Here is a 17,656-nt window from a genome sequence, read left to right as displayed (position 1 = left end):
TTCAACTGGCAATTTTTCAGTCACTGGCCACTCTCTTTGCTATTCCTAAAAACTCATTACCCCTTTCATCCAATTTCTGATGGTTAAAATAAATTCTTTTCATCTCTCCCAAATTCAGCAAACAGAAAATCATTTAAATTAGTACTAAAAGTTAAAATACTAGTTTGAGCTCCAAAATATATTCTCTAAGGAATTAATCACTAAATCCCCAAACATAATAAATCACAGTGTAAGAGAAAAATAAAATAGGGGTTAGAATAACGGATTGCAATAATCCAAACACATGGGTACCATAAAGGTTTTCTTTTAGAGCCCTCATTAAAAGTTATTACTGTCTGTTGATAACTCACAATAAAAAGCCATTATTATATCAGCATAATGACTGCTTTCTTAAAAGCTAAATAACTTGGTTCCTGACAAGTAAACACTTGCTGCTTCCCCCTGTCAGCACTAACATCTCCATTTTTTGCTGCACCATAGATCACTCGCCTCAGTTCCTCCCCATCCTCGCACATGATAAATGCACAGTGCACCACGGCAGATCCCAGTTACCATCCGAATTCTCCCTAGTCCGCTGATTTCCTGGTGAAAGGAGAGGTGGGAGATGCGGATACCAACACTCTGCCTGCCCCAGCTACATCTGGATCTCAGGGGTGGGAAATAAACAATGGGAAGAAGTACGGTGACATTATGATTTTACATTCTGAAAAGCTATTATTTTAAAATACAAACTTCAGGAAGAGTATGAAAATTTTAAGGTTCTCAAAAGACTCCTTCAGCTCTTCTTACAGCTAATAAACTTCTCCAACATGTTTACTATCCTTGGCAAGTCCTTGACTTACTCTTTACAGTCTGCAGTCCACCCAATCTACCATGCTAAGGCCACCCTTCTTTCTCTAGGGCCATCTTCCTCTGACAAAAATCCAATTACTGTCACATTGTGTCCAGGGTTTAATACTTAACTTAGGGCTCTTCTAAACAGAGGATAAATTATCTGACTCCTCCCCCGCCCCACCAAACCATTTTTCATGCTCTCAGCATAATTCTTGGCACTGTATTAGGAAACTGAAGAACTCATAAAGAAACTCATTGACAATACTTCAGAATCTCTCGCAACTAATTTTCTCCTCATTCCAGGCTCCCCTGCTTGTCTCTATTTATTAAACTTGGATGTGCCTTAAGGCTGCATGGAGTCTTGTACCTGAGAAGCTGTTGCTGATATTGTCAAGTGCCCTCTACCTCCATCTTCATCCACTCTTTTGATTCAGTCAATATTTACTCATCCATCAATTGATACATTCCACTAACATCCATTGCTTGTGTGCTATACAACAGGCTTGCCCTGTCCTACAGAGCTGGAAATACAAAGATGAAAATAGCAAGGACCTTACAGTCTAGCATGGACAGATAAAAGGACCTTACAGTCTAGCACAGACAGATAAAAAGGCATTTACCATAAAGTACGCTGCGTGCCTATTCTTGGCATGCAAAATGATGCTGCCATTTGGATATTCCAAAAAAGCTAAAAAATAAATTGGGGGAATATCAATCTCATTGTCTTCTTATGCCTCTGTTCCCAATTATCACTGTTTTCTAAGACTCCATAATCATTAGCAATTCATATTTCCAGCTCCCTATTTTATATCCCTGTGATATATCTGAGATATCTCCCTTTTGATAGAGTATATATACATAACACTAGCCCAGTACTCCAATTCATTGCTGCATTACTAAAACATAATCTTCTGCAGTTTCTTCTGTGTTCAAGTTTTCCATCAAGTGGAAATTTGCCCCCTGAATTAGTCCCCTACTTTTATAAATATCATTTTTACAATATTTCCTTTCCTAAAATATTCAATCAGAACTTTTTTTTTTTTTGAAATGAAGTCTTGCTTGTTGCCCAGGCTGGAGTGCCATGGCACAATCTCAGCTCACTGCAACCTCCACCTCCTGGGTCCAAGCAATTCTCCTGCCTCAGCCTCTTGAGTAGCTGAGATTACAGGCTTGCACCACCATACCCAGCTAATTTCTGTATTTTTAGTAGAGACAGTGTTTCACCAGGTTGGCCAGGCTGGTCTTGAACTCCTGACCTCAAGTGATCTGCCTGCCTTGGCCTCCCAAAGTGCTGGGATTACAGGCATGAGCCATGGCTCCTAGCCTACTCTCAGTGTTTTCTGATATGAAATATACCTTCTCATAATAGGTCTTAAAGTTCTCTATAAATCATTAACTCTTCCTTGCTCCCAGTGGACTTGCTCAATGATGGTAAAAATAATATGCAGTCTTTGCTTTAATTCAGGCATATTTATATCCCACATACATATTCCATTTCCATTCGTTATTTCTATATATTTTTCGCCTAAGAAATGAATCCCTTGCTTTCATGAAAGTATTCTCTAAAATTTATTTTTCTATTAATTCATCTCTTCCTTGACATAAAGAACCCAGTTGTTTCAGCAATCCTAAAGCATGTTACATAATAAGCATTTTGTGTAACACACCTGGGGTACTTGGTGCATTAGAGTCCTACGCACAAGTTTGAAGCAGACTTCTTTCGTCTTATTTGTCACTGGTTTTAGCCAGATATTCAAAAGACCCAATACTTTCACTTAATGAATATTAATAACCAAGGTATCCAAGTGAATGCAATAATTGTCGTCCTCCAGGGAACTTGAGACCAACTCCTTATAACTGAATGTACAAAATAGTTAATGGACAAATGTCTCTATGTCCAGTTTGAAAACTACAGATCTTCGTATAGCTACAGAAGGTTATTCATGCCTATTCATATTTTCATTTCCTTTATCCCACCAAAGAGTAATAATGATTCCCCTGCCTCTCAATTTATCCTAGGTCCATTCCTACACTTTTGGCTGACACAAGTGAACCAATCCAAGCCAGCCACAGTACAGCTTCTCAAAAGTGGGCATGTATCATAAGGAAGAAGTAAGAGGGGTTAGCAGTAACTATATACATTAGCTCCTTGTACTGTTCATTCATTTAAAAATCTTAGCTAAATAAGACAGAGAAATATTTTATGTAACTTTTATTATTTTGAGACAGAGTTTCACTCTGTTGCCCAGGCTGGAGTGTAATGATACTATCTCTGCTCACTGCAACCTCTGCCTCCCGGATTCAAGTGATTCTCCTGCCTCAGCTTCCTGAGTAGCTAGGATTACAGGTGTGTACCACCACGCCCAGCTAATTTTTTGTATTTTTAGTAGAGACAAGGTTTCACCATGTTGGCCAGGCTGGTCTTGAACTCCTGACCTCAGGTAATCTGCCTGCCTCAGCCTCCCAAAGTGCTGGGATTAAAGGCGTGAGCCACCACACCCAGCCTATTTATGTAACTTTTAAGAAGCTAAGAGGCATTACAGTGCATGAATCAATGACTCAATAAATACTTCTTAGAATCACTTAGAATGAGATCTTAAAATTCTCCTATGTTATCAAAACCTAAGAGAGCCATGGAGAACATGAACCTCCACTCCTGTATTTAAAATTATCTAGGTAGAGGCCTATAAATTTCTCAAATTTTTAAGAGGCAAAAATTACCAGGTCTCTAAACCAAAATGGTGGGATGTTTGTCCAGGCGCTGAAAACATTTGCAGGGTAAGTCAGGTTCTCCTGCATAGCTAAGGTTTCAAGAACATTTACATGAAACTTTCCTTCCAAAAGAAGGCACTGATGTTATACTTGGCAAGGAAAAAACCAACTCATAACATTGAAAGTTTCTTTTTTTCTTTTCTTTCTACTCCATATTTTCTTACCCTGTCCCTAAGTAGCCAAGTCTTTAAAAAGCAACATTATATATTGGCATCAAGGGATTCCAAGTTTCAGAGCTGTTTATGAAATGATGCTATTTATTGCAGCCAAAATTTGTAAACTAGAATTTAGATTCACACATAACAAAACAGATAAAGTAATAGAGAAGGAGACAGAGGCTGGCAGGGAAAAATATTTCTCCAAAGTGGTATGAATTTGGCATTAATAGGAAGCCAACTCCAGACCACAGAGATAGGCATCTTTTGTCAGCCCATTTCCTAGTCGATTTTTGTTGAGAGAAAGCTCCATTTAAAAGACAGTTGCCTGCATACAATTCCTGGGTTGTCAAAGTGCTGAATTTGGTCCAGCTAATGAATAAAAAAGTTAACCTTACAGAAAAGTAAGTAATTTTCTGATGACTATTTTTCAAATTCATGTAAGAGATCTCTAAGTAGCAATGCAAAGAAAATATGACTGGGAATGAGGACATGAACTAGATTAAATGTGTTGCTTTTGAAAAAATACTTAATTTTTTATTTAAACCACCAAGATTGTCAGTCTTTGTTTTCTTACATTTAATATGATTTTTGAATTAATTTCTATGAATGAAACATTTTCTTAAGTTGTTAAAAAATTAAATGACTGTCATTTTCTCTGGCCACTACTCACATTTAAAGAAACACAGCTTTCTCAATCCTTTCCACTTATAACCAAAATTTTACTTAAAATATATTTAAATACAGTACCACTTTTTTCTGTCTCTTCTTCAAATTCTATGGGTATTTTTAATGCTTCCAAGCAAAGTGTATTCATTCATTTCACAGAAATATATTAAGACCTTACTCTGTGCCAGGCCCTGAGGATAAAGTCATGAAGAAAGTCATGTTTCTGCCTTCCCGAGCTAATGGTCTATTGGGAAAGACAGTCAAATGAACAAAAAATTCCCCGAAATGTGACAAGTGCTGGAACAGGGGCATTCACAAGAGCCCAGGGGAACAGAAAGCAGAAGAAATCACTTAACTCTAGCAGTAAGGTCAGGGAGGAATATGTAAGAGACAGGCTGGTGAAGCGAGGCTCCGGGAACTATGCCTTCCACCGCTAGGAAAGCACCAGGTGCATGATGATGGGGAGAAGCGCCTTGACCATGTGACCAAGGACGCCCACTCACTATGTGACCTCATTCAACCTCCGCAAGCCACTGCATCCCTGCCTCCTAACCAGAAATAACAGGACTATCTGTTCTGTTCTGGAAAGGATTGCTGTTGGGAATCAAAAGGGCTAATGTTGGTGAAAGCAGAACATAATTTCAAGGAATTCACATTCAGTACAACATTGTTGTTACATTCTATAGCAAAAGAGGCTCTCATAACAGACAAACCAGGCACTCTGGAGGTAGAAAAGAAAGCCTACTGTAAATTCAAAAAGTTAAAATGTTTGTTAAGTATTAAAAAAATCAATGATAGTATCTTCAGATTTGGAATTGCTTCTCTAGAACTGATCTCAGAGAGGCAAAATACAGCAATTTATTTTCTCCTCTCATAATCTAAAGCTTACAATGCCTGCCACCACCGAAGGTGGGGGGAAGGTATTTTATAACATACAAGGGTTTCTTTGGCTTCTTTAGCTATTAGGTTGGTGCAAAAGTAATTGCGGTTTTCACCATTACTCTTAATGGCAATTATAACAGTTTCTTTCCTTTACAGCAAGCAATTCACACCACTGACAAATACAGGCAAAAAGGGCCTCCTCCTTTTCTGTGTGTTTTCTACAGGGTTCCTTTTGCTCATCTCCTTTGGCTTTATGGATTTACATAAGAGGGTTGATTCTGAGGTGTGCTGAGAAGGCCCTGCGTTTCCAATCAGCTTTTGTCTTAAATGAACATGGAACACAGTGCGAGCATGACACCTGTGGGGCCTCTGATCCTATCTCCCTCATTCAACAGATTAGGGCCATCCCATGCCCTTCAATTCAAGGCAGCATCTCCCCTAAGATACTGATTAATTCCCTGCCACCCCACAAAAAAGCAGCACCTTTACAGTGGGGAGACCCAAGAGATGCCACCAAACCATGTAATCCAGGGTAACGTCACCAGTCAGAGGACAGTGACATCAAGTACCCATGAAAGGAGGCACTGAGAAGAATGCGCCATAACTTTTGTAGTATTCTTGCCAAAAATGCATGACCTTCTTCAATTTAACCATGAGGGAAATATCAGACAAATTCAAATTGAAGATCATTCTACAAAATAACTGACTGGTACCTTTCAAAAGTGTCAAAGTCATAAATGACAAATGAAAAAGCTGAGGGGCTGTCACAGACTGGGGGACGCTAAGGAGACACAACAACCAAATTCAATGTGGAATCCTGGATCAGATCCTTAACCAGAGAAAGGCATTCATAGAAAAACAGGTGAAATCAATGCTGGCATTGCACCATGGCTTATTTATTAGTTTTGATAACCATACTTTCACTATGCAAAATGTTAACATTAGGGGAGGCTGGATGAAGGGTATATAGGAACATTCTGTACTGTGTACTAATTTTTTTTTTTTTTTTTGAGACAGGGTCTCACTTTGTCCCCCAGACTGGAGTGCAGTGGCACAATTTAGGCTCTCTGCAACCTCTGCTTTCCAGGCTCAAGTGATTATCCTACCTCAGGCTCCTGAGTAGCTGGGATTACAGGCACATGCCACCACATCTGGCTAATTTTTGTAGTTTTAGTAGAGCAAGATTTCACCATGTTGGCCAGGTTCGTCTCAAACTCTTGACCTCAAATGATCCACCTGCCTTGGCCTCCCAAAGACCAATGTTTTGCAGCTTTTCTTTAAGTCTACCATTATTTTAAAATAAAAGGCTTAAAAACTTTAAGTGACTCTTACTGGATTTCTCTCTGATTTTCTGGCTTGCACAGATTCACTGAAATTCTCTATTTTAGATAACCCTTCCCAATAATAGATACTTATGAAATAAAGTTATGAATTCTGAGCATCTCTTTATTCCTAATACAGTAGTGGGGGGAGAAATACCAATGAATTTATAAACCATTTTGCAAATACAAAGAAAGGAAAAAATAATAAATGATAATTGTGCACAATTTAATCTACATTTGAGAGCCACAAGATCAAGACTGTTTATTTTTAGTCAGAAGGATGGAAACAGAGTTGCAAATTTGTTACAACTCAATTGCAAGGAATGGTGGGAGCTCTTCTGTCCCCTTTCCCTGCACCAGGTCCATCTTTATTTGCTTTCTCCCAAAAGAACAATCAGTAGAACTGGGTGATGTCTGAGAGATTCCTCGTACCATGATTACAAATAAGTAGGCTCACTCTGCCTAAGACACAGACCCAGGCACCCCTCCTTCTAATATATCCCTGCTTCAAACCTAGCTGTGCAGGTAATCAGTACACTTTGCCTCTTTCCTTGTACCTGGACACCAGGTTGAAGATTAAAGGTTCAAGAAAGATGACAGTAGGAACTCTGTTTAGGTCTTGAAACCAACAGAGTCATGCACAGGGAATGAACAGACACTTGTGCAGTTAACAGTGTGACCCACTGATTTGGCCTGAGCTATGGTTGCGCACATGCAATCCCTTATCATCTCTTACAATCAATTTCATATAGAATGTGGGTTTCCTGATCCCCATATATATAATATTACAAAAAAACTCACCCATCTTTCAATATAAAGAACTAAAGGAAAGACAATTATGAAATATACTCAAAGCAGAGAAAAACAACTCTGAAAGAAGGCAGTAAGGAAAGCCTAAAGAGGCACATTCTGCATTACCTTCTTAATGAATGCCACCGAAAATGTATCCCAGGACACTATGCCATGGTCCATCAGCTCAACGAAGGCAGTCAGGGTGAAGGACAGCATGTCTCCAAAGCTGAAAAACACAGGGAGGCATAACAGTCAAGAGCCCCAAAGCCGAGCTAAGACACAGAAGCAAGAAAGTTCTAGGAAAGTGAATACATGTGGAATTTTTAAAGATTAAGAGATAAACAGCAGGGCCACGGGTGACTTCCTCACTAACATGAGTGACAAGAAGGGGCAGGACGGCCTTGCTGAGGTCACCCAGGTCTTCAGCATCCAACAGACCTGGGCTCACACCAACTCTTGCTTTGGTGAGCTGTGTTGTTCTGGGCAATTCGCTGACCTTGTCTGAGCCTGTTTTTTCAGCTGAAAAACTGGGTAGTGATATCTATTTAGCCATGGAGCTACTTACAGGGCACTTAATAAAATGTGTAGCATATAAACACTCAGTAAATGATGGCTTAAAGAAGAGCTTCATAGCTAATGAAATTTGGAGTCGCTTAGGGAGGGCAATGTGCTTCCTTTATTACCCTTACACATCAAAAGAGAAAATAAAAAATACTTCTATTAGGAGGATTAACACTTATTAAAAAGTGGTCTATATATCCCTCTGGGTGGAAATACAGATACAATATATATGCAAGTAAACATATTCATTTTGATGTCAGCCAGCATTTTGTCTTTAGTTAATAACTTTTCTGGCGTATCAATGGAGATAATCACTCCACATAATGGGTTTGCTGACCAAAAGACTTGCTGAGATTCAGCAGGCTGTACAAAGGCTCTAATATGTGGTTTGAAAATCCAAACAGAGATCAGGCTCAGGCAAATGCAGTTCTACCTAGGACCCTTATCAGATAATATCCTGGTTCCTAGAGCTTTCAAAACAACACTTTAGCAGAGACTTAGATTCACAGAGTCTTTTACAGATATTCACCTTTATTGTAAATTATCATCATCATAAATATGAACACCTTTATAATAAATACTCTTTGAGTACACTGAATTATGCCAATCAGGATCTGTCCACTATATTATGCAACAACACTGATTCCTAGGCTAAATGTTTTAAAAATAAAGTTGACTATATAGGTTTTTCCTTCGTAGGGTCATGCATACTATTATTGATATCCTACAAACAAAGTCTCCTAACATATTTAGATTGAGCCTTCCCACTTATTTTCAACTAGTAGAACAGAACACAGGTCACATTTCTTTTGAAACACCTTCTCAATTTCCCTTCTTCCTACTGTTGTATTCAGCCTAGCCTCAAAAACAACTTTTGAAATTCTGCACTACCGCAGAAGATGTAATGCTAAATGGAACCTATAAAACGGGAAGTGGTTCTCAGGGAAAAACAAAGATCTAAAACTGCTGGAGACCAGAGGGGATATGACCAGCTCAACAAAAATGTCTAAGTAGGTAGTTTCTTGAGTCAGACAGCAGGGGTTCTCCCTTCAGCCCTAAGTGGGCAAGTTATGCCACCATCCTATGCTTCTGTTTCCTCATTTAGTAAAAATGGGGATAATGATAATGACGTTGGTGGCAGTCACCCAGCTCAGAGATTTTTGGAGAAATGAAAACGAGCAAACATGCTTAAAGTCCTCCAAATGCTGTGCAGTGAATGGTGAGTAGTGTGTGAGTGTTGCTGTATTATCACTATGCAAAAGTGAGATTTTTAAATGGTGAATGAAGGCCAAGATTTTCAAATGCTTTACCTTCATTGTGTTAAGGATTCTCTTTTCTTAGAACTAGGAAACAAAAACAAAAACAGCAATGCAAGGAAAGCCATACCATTCAGACCAGATCAAAAAGCAGCTTTTCAGACTGCACAGGGCAACCTCGATCCTACAGGTGCCCCCTAGGTGGCATCAAAGGATCACGCCTCAAAAAGAAATTCCAAACCAGAAAATGCAAACTTACTTGAAGGAAGGAACAGAGCACTAGAAAGACAAGTGGAATAATGAGTTGAAGAGAGTATTGAGAAAGGTCAGATAAAAATTCCAGAATGACTCTTTCTGATTGCAAAATAACAGATTGCAAAAGGAAAAAAAAAAACAAAAACGGAAAAGGAAGTAAAAAGATTGTCTTAGAAAAATAAAAGTCAGAAAATAAAAGCAATTAGTAAGATTTATTAATAGACTGGGTAGGCATTAGTATTACTGTGAAAACATTATTACATCATAACATACAGCATTAGCAGTAAGCAATATTAGCTCATTTATTTTATTCACTTAAAAAAAGGAAAAACAAGAACCAAATGATAACTAATAGTGGACAATTGCTCGTACCCTGCATACTAAAACACCTTAAATGTTAAAAAAATATTCCCATACACACGACATGGGAGGACAGCATTCATAGCATCTGTACAGGGCAAAAAGCCTGCCTTAGTGACATCAACAGCAGCACAGGCCATGGAACGGGCAGTGGCAGAGAAACACACATACTATTGAATCAAACTCTTGGCCAGGTGCAGTGGCTCCCCACACCTGTAATCCCAGCACTCTGGGAGGCTGAGGTGGGTGGATCATCTGAAGTTAGGAGTTCGAGAGCAGCCTGGCCAACATGGTGAAACCTCATCTCTACTAAAAATACAAAAATTGGCCGGTCATGGTGGTGGGCGCCTGTAGTCCCAGCTACTCTACTCGGAAGGCTGAACCTGGGAGGTAGAGGCTGCAGTGAGCCAAGATTGTGCCACTGCACTCCAGCCTGGGTGACAGAGTGAGACTGTCTCGAGGAAATAACAAAAACAAAACTCTTCTCTTCATTCCCATTAGCTAGACAGCATTCAGATAAGACCAGAAATTCAGATGACATTAGTCTTCAGTAGCTGCTTTAAAAGCAAAAGATAAAGTATATTTATATTCTATAATATATGAAGGTAAAATGACTCTGTTCCCCTAGCTACCTGCTCAGTAGAACCCTAATCCAAATGTCTTAGTAAAATCTGGTACAGTCAGTCTTCCCAAAAATACACCCCAGAACTCTGTCTACAGACTTCTCAGACAGAACAGGCTGCAAGGACTTTGGGAAGAAGAAAAACACTGGAGAGGAGGAGAAAGAGTATCATTTGGTTTCCAAATCCCCACATTTGTTTGGGAGTCAAGATTTCAGTCTCCATGGATGTTAAGGAGGTGGAGCACCATTTCTGAGATTGCAGACAGAGCTATCTGTGCTTCTCAAGTATATATTAGTGGAATGATTGGTTAGTGAAAGTAAAGCTTCTTCACAGCATAAAACCAGTCAAGGTACTCTGAGGAAGGATAGCTCTCTTGATCTACCTAATGACAAGATAAATAAACAGGGAGAGGCAGATAAAAAGGAATATGTAATAGGATCTATTTTATATATTACTAGTACATAATATTTATATAAAACACACATACACATATAATATATACATATTAAATAATATACTATATTACATACATGTTTTGTATATAACATATATAATTCATTAGGACTGTTTGCTGGGTGACATAGTAAGTTCCCATATGGAAGAACTTTTTCCAAATTCAACTTCAAACTCTCAGCCGCAAAGAAAGAATGGCCATGGTAAAATTTTATTACATTCCAAATCAAGGGATTCAATCACCTCTTTCAAGTGAGGTGGCTATAAAAGCTCTTATCGAACCTTGACATAGGTGTTTATTTCCACTGCTAGAGGAATGATTCAGGCTCCAAACAGGGAAAGCAAAACAAGTTCCACCTCCAAAATCAGTCCTGGGTTCAGAGATTCAAGGCTAAAAGAATTACAAATATAAAGCAAACACATGGCACATCCGGGAACATTTTTATTTGTTTGGATTATTTGTTTTTTGTAAAGTGTTAGGCTAAAGATTTTGCAGTACTGACAGCCACAAATTAAGCCAACTGCAAACTTTACATGCTGGTGGAAAGCCACTGTCACAGCCAACACACCATGTGTGCTGGAATGATTCAAATAAATGTTTCTCATCAACTTAGTAGACATCATCTTCATTCCAACAAAATTCAGCCAATCTCAAAACAAGCATGTAAATTTATGCTACTAATTTCATAAAAGAATAGTGTTTCCAAATGTTTCCATGGGGCAAGCCCAATACAGATTTCTTTCTTTCTTTCTTTTTCTTTCTTTTCTTTCTTTTTTCTTTCCCTCCTCTTTCTTTCTTTCTTCTTTCCTTCCTTCCTTCTCTCTCTCTCTTTCTCTCTTTCTTTCTTTTCTTTCAATAGAGTCTTGCTCTGTCGCCAGGCACCAGGCTGGAGTGCAGTGGCGCGATCTCGGCTCACTGCAACCTCCAGTTCCCAGGTTGAAGTGATTCTCCTGTCTCAGCCTCCTGAGTAACTGGGATTACAGGCACATGCCACCATGCCCAGCTAATTTTTGTATTTTCTGCAGAGATGGGGTTTCGCCATGTTGACCAGGCTGGTCTTGAACTCCTGATCTCAGGTGATCCACCCACCTTTGCCTCCCAAACTGCTGAGATTATAGGCCTGAGCCACCGTGCCCAGCCCCAATACAGAATTTGAAAAAAAAAAATGAAAATAAAGGCCACTTTTAAAGCTATAATAAATTGTGCTCAATAGATCCTTAATTGTCAAGGTTAACGGCTGTAGTTCTGCTCTGCCCTTTTGAGTTTTTCCATGTGTTTTCCTCTTTGAGGGAGTAAAATGTACATACATTGAATGGTGTGGATTTATAAGTTATCTTTTAGACATACCTCTTACCTTCAGAAAGCATGACTTAAGTCAGCAAACATTCTTCTAGTTCCTTTGTTAAAAATTTCAGTGCAGGTTGTTTCTGGACTCTATTCTACTACATTGATCTGTTTATCTACCCCCTTATACCAATATCAGACCGTCTTGATAACTAACTTTATAAGAAGTATTGAAATCAGTCAACGAAACTCTTCTACTATGTTGTTGATTATTGTGGCTATTCTAGGTCCTACACATTACCATTAGATTTTAGGATTGATTTGTAATTTTTTAAAAAATAATTGATATTGCACTGAACCTATAGTTTGAAGATGATATAGTCTGGCTCTGTGTCCCTGCCAAAGGATATCAGAAGAGAACTGCTATCTAATAATATTGTGTCTTTCAACCCATGAAATGGTCTATTGCTCCACTTGTTTGGGTCTTCTTCATTTTCTCTCATTTATTTATTTTTAGCAAATAAATAGATATTGCATGTTTATCAATGAATTTATTCCTAAAAATAAATTTTTATTTCCACAAAGAAATTATGATTTTGATACTTTTATAAGTGAAAAATTTTAAATGTCATTTCCCAATGGTTGCTATTAACATATAAACATATATTCATTTTTATATATTGACATTGACATTTTTATATATTAACATTATATCTTGAGGCCTTCAATTATATCTAGCAGTATCTTTGTAGATTTTTAAAGATTTTCTAAATAATCATGTTTTCTATAAACAGAAATGGTTTTACATCTCCCTTTCTTATATTATGATTTTAGAGTTTCTTTATTGACTTATTGCAATAGCTAAGAACTCCTGTACAATATTGAATAGAACTGCAGAAAGCAAACATATTTGCCTTATTCTCAGTCTTTAGGGTAGAAAACATTCAGTCTTTCAACATTAAGTATGACAAGGTTTTTGTAGATTACTTTATCGAGTTGAGGAAGTTCGCTCTATTCCTAGCTCACTGAGAACTTTTATTATGAATGGACATTGAATTTTATCAAGTGCTTTTTCTCCATTAAGATGATTTTTCTCTTTAGGTTTTCTCCTTTATTTCATAAAACACTGAGCTGCTTGATCGATTTTTAAATGTTAAACCATTTCTGAGATAAGTCCCTTATTGGTCACAAAGTATTATCCCTTTAATATATTGCTTGATGCTATTTATTAATGTGCCTCTGGGGATTCTTGCGTCTGGTCTATAATTTTTATTTTCTATATTGTCTTTGCCAGGTTTTGGTATCAGAGTGATACTGGTATCATAAAATAATGAGAACTGGTCCCTCTCCTCTATTTTCCAAAAGCATATATTTAGATTTCGTATTTCTTCTATAATATATAATATAATTCACCAGTGTAACCAGTTATTGTTGTATGAAAGTTTTGAGAAATGAATTCAATTTTTTAATAGCTATAGGTGTCCACATTTTCTATTTCATCATGAGTCAGTTTTGATATGTCAGTTTTAGTCCTCTGAGCAGCAGATGCTGAGATGGAGTTATGTGAGCAGAGATTGAGTGGGAGGTTGGGCAATGCCTGTGGAAGATAAAGCAGGCAGAGAGCAGGATTGGATATGGAAAGCCTTGAGACCATGAAGCAGATATGATGAGTGGGAAAGGAAAGGGGAAGAGGAAGGAAATGCAGATATGAAAGAGTCTCAGCCAACTTAGTGGGATGCTCCAGAATAAACGCTGCCTCCTAAGAGTCCTATAATGGGTAGAAATGACCAGGCTCTGGTATCCCTGCTATGTTCAATAACTAAAGGCTGCATTGGGAGAGTATTGAAACCTGACATGAATCTAGAATGTGTGATAGGTGAAAACTATCAGTTACTATACTCTTCTTGGCTGACTAACAAGTTCTTTCCTGAAAGGAGACCAAAGCCATGTATTTCCATGGCTAACACATTTGGTAAATCTGTTTTCCACGGCATTTGTCCATTTCATCTTAAATTTTCTTTCTTTCCTTTTTTTTTTAAAAAAACAAAGTCTCGCTCTATTGCCCAGGCTGAAGTGCAGTGGCATAATCTTGGCTCACTGCAACCTCTGCCTCCCTGGCTCAAGTGATCCCCTATCCCAGCATACCCAGTAGCTAGGACTACAGGCACAAGCTGCCACACTCAGCTAATTTTTTAATTTTGTTGTAGAATAGGTTTTTGCCGTTTCCCAGGCTGGTCTTGAACTGCTGGGCTCAAGTGATCCACAAGCCTTGGCCTCCCTAAGTGCTAGAATGTTAAATTTATTGACATAAAATTATTTGCAATATTTCTTTATTTCCTTTTTAATCTCAGTATAATGTATAGTGATAGTCCCATTTTTATTCCTGGTATTGATATTTGGATTTCTCTTTTCTTTTTTTTCCTAAAAAATGTTTGGCTTTTTTCTATTTTTTGTCTCTTTTCTATTTCATTGATTGGTATTATTCTTATTCTTTTTTTCTACTTACTTAATTCACATTTTTTTAAAGCTTCTTAAGTAGAAACTTAGACCACTGGTTTTTTTAAAAAATCCTTTCTTTCCAACATAGATATTTAAGACTACAAGTTTCCCTCTAAGCACAGCTTTGACTGCATTCACAAATTTTGGTATGTTGATTTTCATTACTATTCAGTTAAAAATATTTCATAATTTCAACTGGGTTATTCCTTGACTGTTGGATAATACGAAAGTGTGTTTTCTAATTTTCAAACATCTGAGGCTTTTCAGCTATTTTATTGTTAATGATTTCTACTTTAATTTCCTTGTGATCAAAGAACATAATCTGTGTAATTTTAATCATTTGGAAATTTTTGAGTCTTACTATGGGCTATCTTGATAAACAGTTCATGTGTATTTGAAAATAATACATATTCTGCTGTTGTTGAGTCTGATACTTTATAAATCTTTGATAGTGTTAATCAAATCGTCTATAACCTTCTTATTTTGCCTAGTTTTCATACCAGTTAGGAAACATTGGTTTTAAGATCTCCAACTATGCTGATGGGTTTGCCTTTTTTTCTCTTTAATAGTCAGTTTTTGCTTCATATATTTTAAAACCTTATTATACACATGAATAATAATTTTAAATGTGCATGCACATTTAAAATTTTGAGGTGTATACATATTTAAAATACAAAGGAGGACTAAATCTTCTTAATGAGTTGACCATTTTTATTAGTAATTATTTAACTCTGATAATATATTGCTTTCAAGTCTTATCTTTCCCGATATTCATAAAACCATTCAGTTTTATTATTCTTAGCATTTGCATGGTATATGTTTTTCCATCCTTTTATTTTCAACCTACATGTGCCCTTGTCTTTATAGTATATCTCTTATAAACAGCATAGAGCTGAGCCATGCTTTTTAAAAAATTTTGTCTGACAATCTAAACCTTTTCATTGAACTGCTCAGTCTATTTATATTTAATGTATGATATGATTAGATTTAAGTCAACCAACTTATTTGTTTTCTATTTGTCTCAACCATATTTTATTCTACTTCTCTTTTGTTACCTTCTTTTGAATTAATCAAATATTTTTTAGTAGCCTGATTTAATTCCTCCTTTGTATTTTGGCCTATGCTTCCTTGCACTGTTTTTAGTTGTGACTGTATAGATTACAATGTGCACCATTAATATCTACTTAAAGGCAAGATTATACACTAGGAAGCTTACTGTAGTGTAGTTTCTCTTATACCTCCATCCTTTGTGCTCTCATTGTCATACATATTACATCTACATATGTCATAAACCCTACCAAACAGTATTATAATTTTTGCTTTACATAGTTATAGCTTTTTAAGGTAATTTAAAGGAAAGTAAAAAGATAAAATATTTTATCTTTTCATATTATGCACATGTTTATAATTTCTGGTGTTCTTCATATTTTCCTACAGATCTGAATATCTATCTAGTACCATGTCTCTCCAGTCTGAAGAACTTGCTTCATAAGTCTCCATCATCATTTTCTTCTGTAATTATTTCCTCGAATATTTGTCTTTCCCATTCTTTTTCCTCTCCTTTTGGGATTCCAATTAAATGTATTTCAGATCACTTATTATCTCACAGGTCAAGTACTCATTATTCATTTCAGACTGGGTAACTTATACTGATATATCTTCAAAACTACTTTCTCTTCTTCTCACATCTTCAACCTCATACAGTAAAACTGTCACTTTAACTGTTGTGCTTTTCAATTTTATAACTGACATCTGGTTATTTTTATGGTTTCAATTTCTCTTTTAAGGCTCCCCATCTGTGCATTCATTATACTCATACTTTTCTTTAGTTTTTAACATATTTATGAAAGTTTTTTAAAAACCTTCATCTGCTAATTCCAACATCTGGATCATCTCAGGGTCAGTTTTTACTACCTACATTTTTTTCTTAACCATAGGTCACATTTTCCTATTTCCTTACATACCTAGTAATTTTTTATTATATATTGGACATTGTAAACAAAACACTGTCAATATTCACAATTCCATTTTGTTCCTCTGAAGAACGATGATTTTTATTCTAGCAGGAAATTAATCAAACTCCAAATTCTGCAGTGAGTGACAGCTGACATCTTTGCTCAAATCTCTTAGTTTCCAGGTGCTGTTTTGACCATTAAAAGAGTGCATTTGCACTACAATGATCAGCAGTGGACTGGGACAGGGTTTATAGGCGTAGATGTGGAGTCTGCTACTCTCTGGGCTTCTCTTCTTTCATGGATTCCCTCTAATTAGCTAGCTGCTCTGAAGTCCCAAACTACATCTTCTTAGTAACTTACTAAGACTGAAGCTTTCTGCCACTCCATGCTGCCTGGATGAGTAGGTGTTCTCAGGCAAGAAGCTTCAAACACACAAATCCCATCAATACCATCTGGTCTCTCAAGGGTTAACTTCCCTGTACCTTCTGCCTGTTTTTGGCTGCCATCCAGTGCCTTCATATAGTTGGTTTTAGATGTTTTGTTTATAATATTTTGTCCAGATTTCATAATTGTTATCTGTGTTAGTCTGACTGTGCTACTCTGTCATTACCAGAACCATGGCCTTGACTATTGATTTTTGTCTATGATTAATAAATAAAAACCATGAACTACAAACTGTTCAGCATATCTACATATCAAAAGATTAAAACTACTGGCTAACAAATTTTAAAGAAATGATTTTGGCTTCAGGGCCCCAAATTCCTCTATATTCGCAAATTCTATTAAGCTGATGGGGAGAAAATAAGTTTGAATCCCAGCTCCTCCATCTGATTTTAACTTCTGCACCAAGGAAATACTGAACTTGTATGGTGAATACATGTGTGGATTAGGAGTAATGAGTGTAAACATTGAGGCAGTGCCCAGGATAAAGTCTCATAAAAAGTGGCTTCTACTGCCATTACCATTAAGTGCTCCTACTGTAT

General features: G+C 37.1%; 1 protein-coding gene across 4 annotated transcripts in view; it reads right to left on the bottom strand.

The window, feature by feature from the left end:
• ELMO1 (engulfment and cell motility 1) overlaps positions 1-17,656 on the bottom strand; it is a 571,068-nt gene that overhangs the window by 349,780 nt on the left and 203,632 nt on the right. For all 4 annotated transcript variants that reach the window (XM_021669358.2, XM_021669357.2, XM_064380449.1 and 1 more), the window contains exon 8: positions 7,553-7,652. In XM_021669358.2, the coding sequence (XP_021525033.1) occupies positions 7,553-7,652 (100 nt within the window). The remainder of the gene's footprint in view (positions 1-7,552; positions 7,653-17,656) is intronic.

Source organism: Aotus nancymaae, unplaced genomic scaffold (genome assembly GCF_030222135.1).
Source record: "Aotus nancymaae isolate 86718 unplaced genomic scaffold, 86718_ANA_hifiasm-v0.15.2.pri h1tg000025l, whole genome shotgun sequence".
NCBI classification, from domain to species: domain Eukaryota; kingdom Metazoa; phylum Chordata; class Mammalia; order Primates; family Aotidae; genus Aotus; species Aotus nancymaae.
The sequence above is the reverse complement of the archived record's forward strand: the minus strand, read 5'-3'. Positions and strand labels throughout refer to the sequence as shown.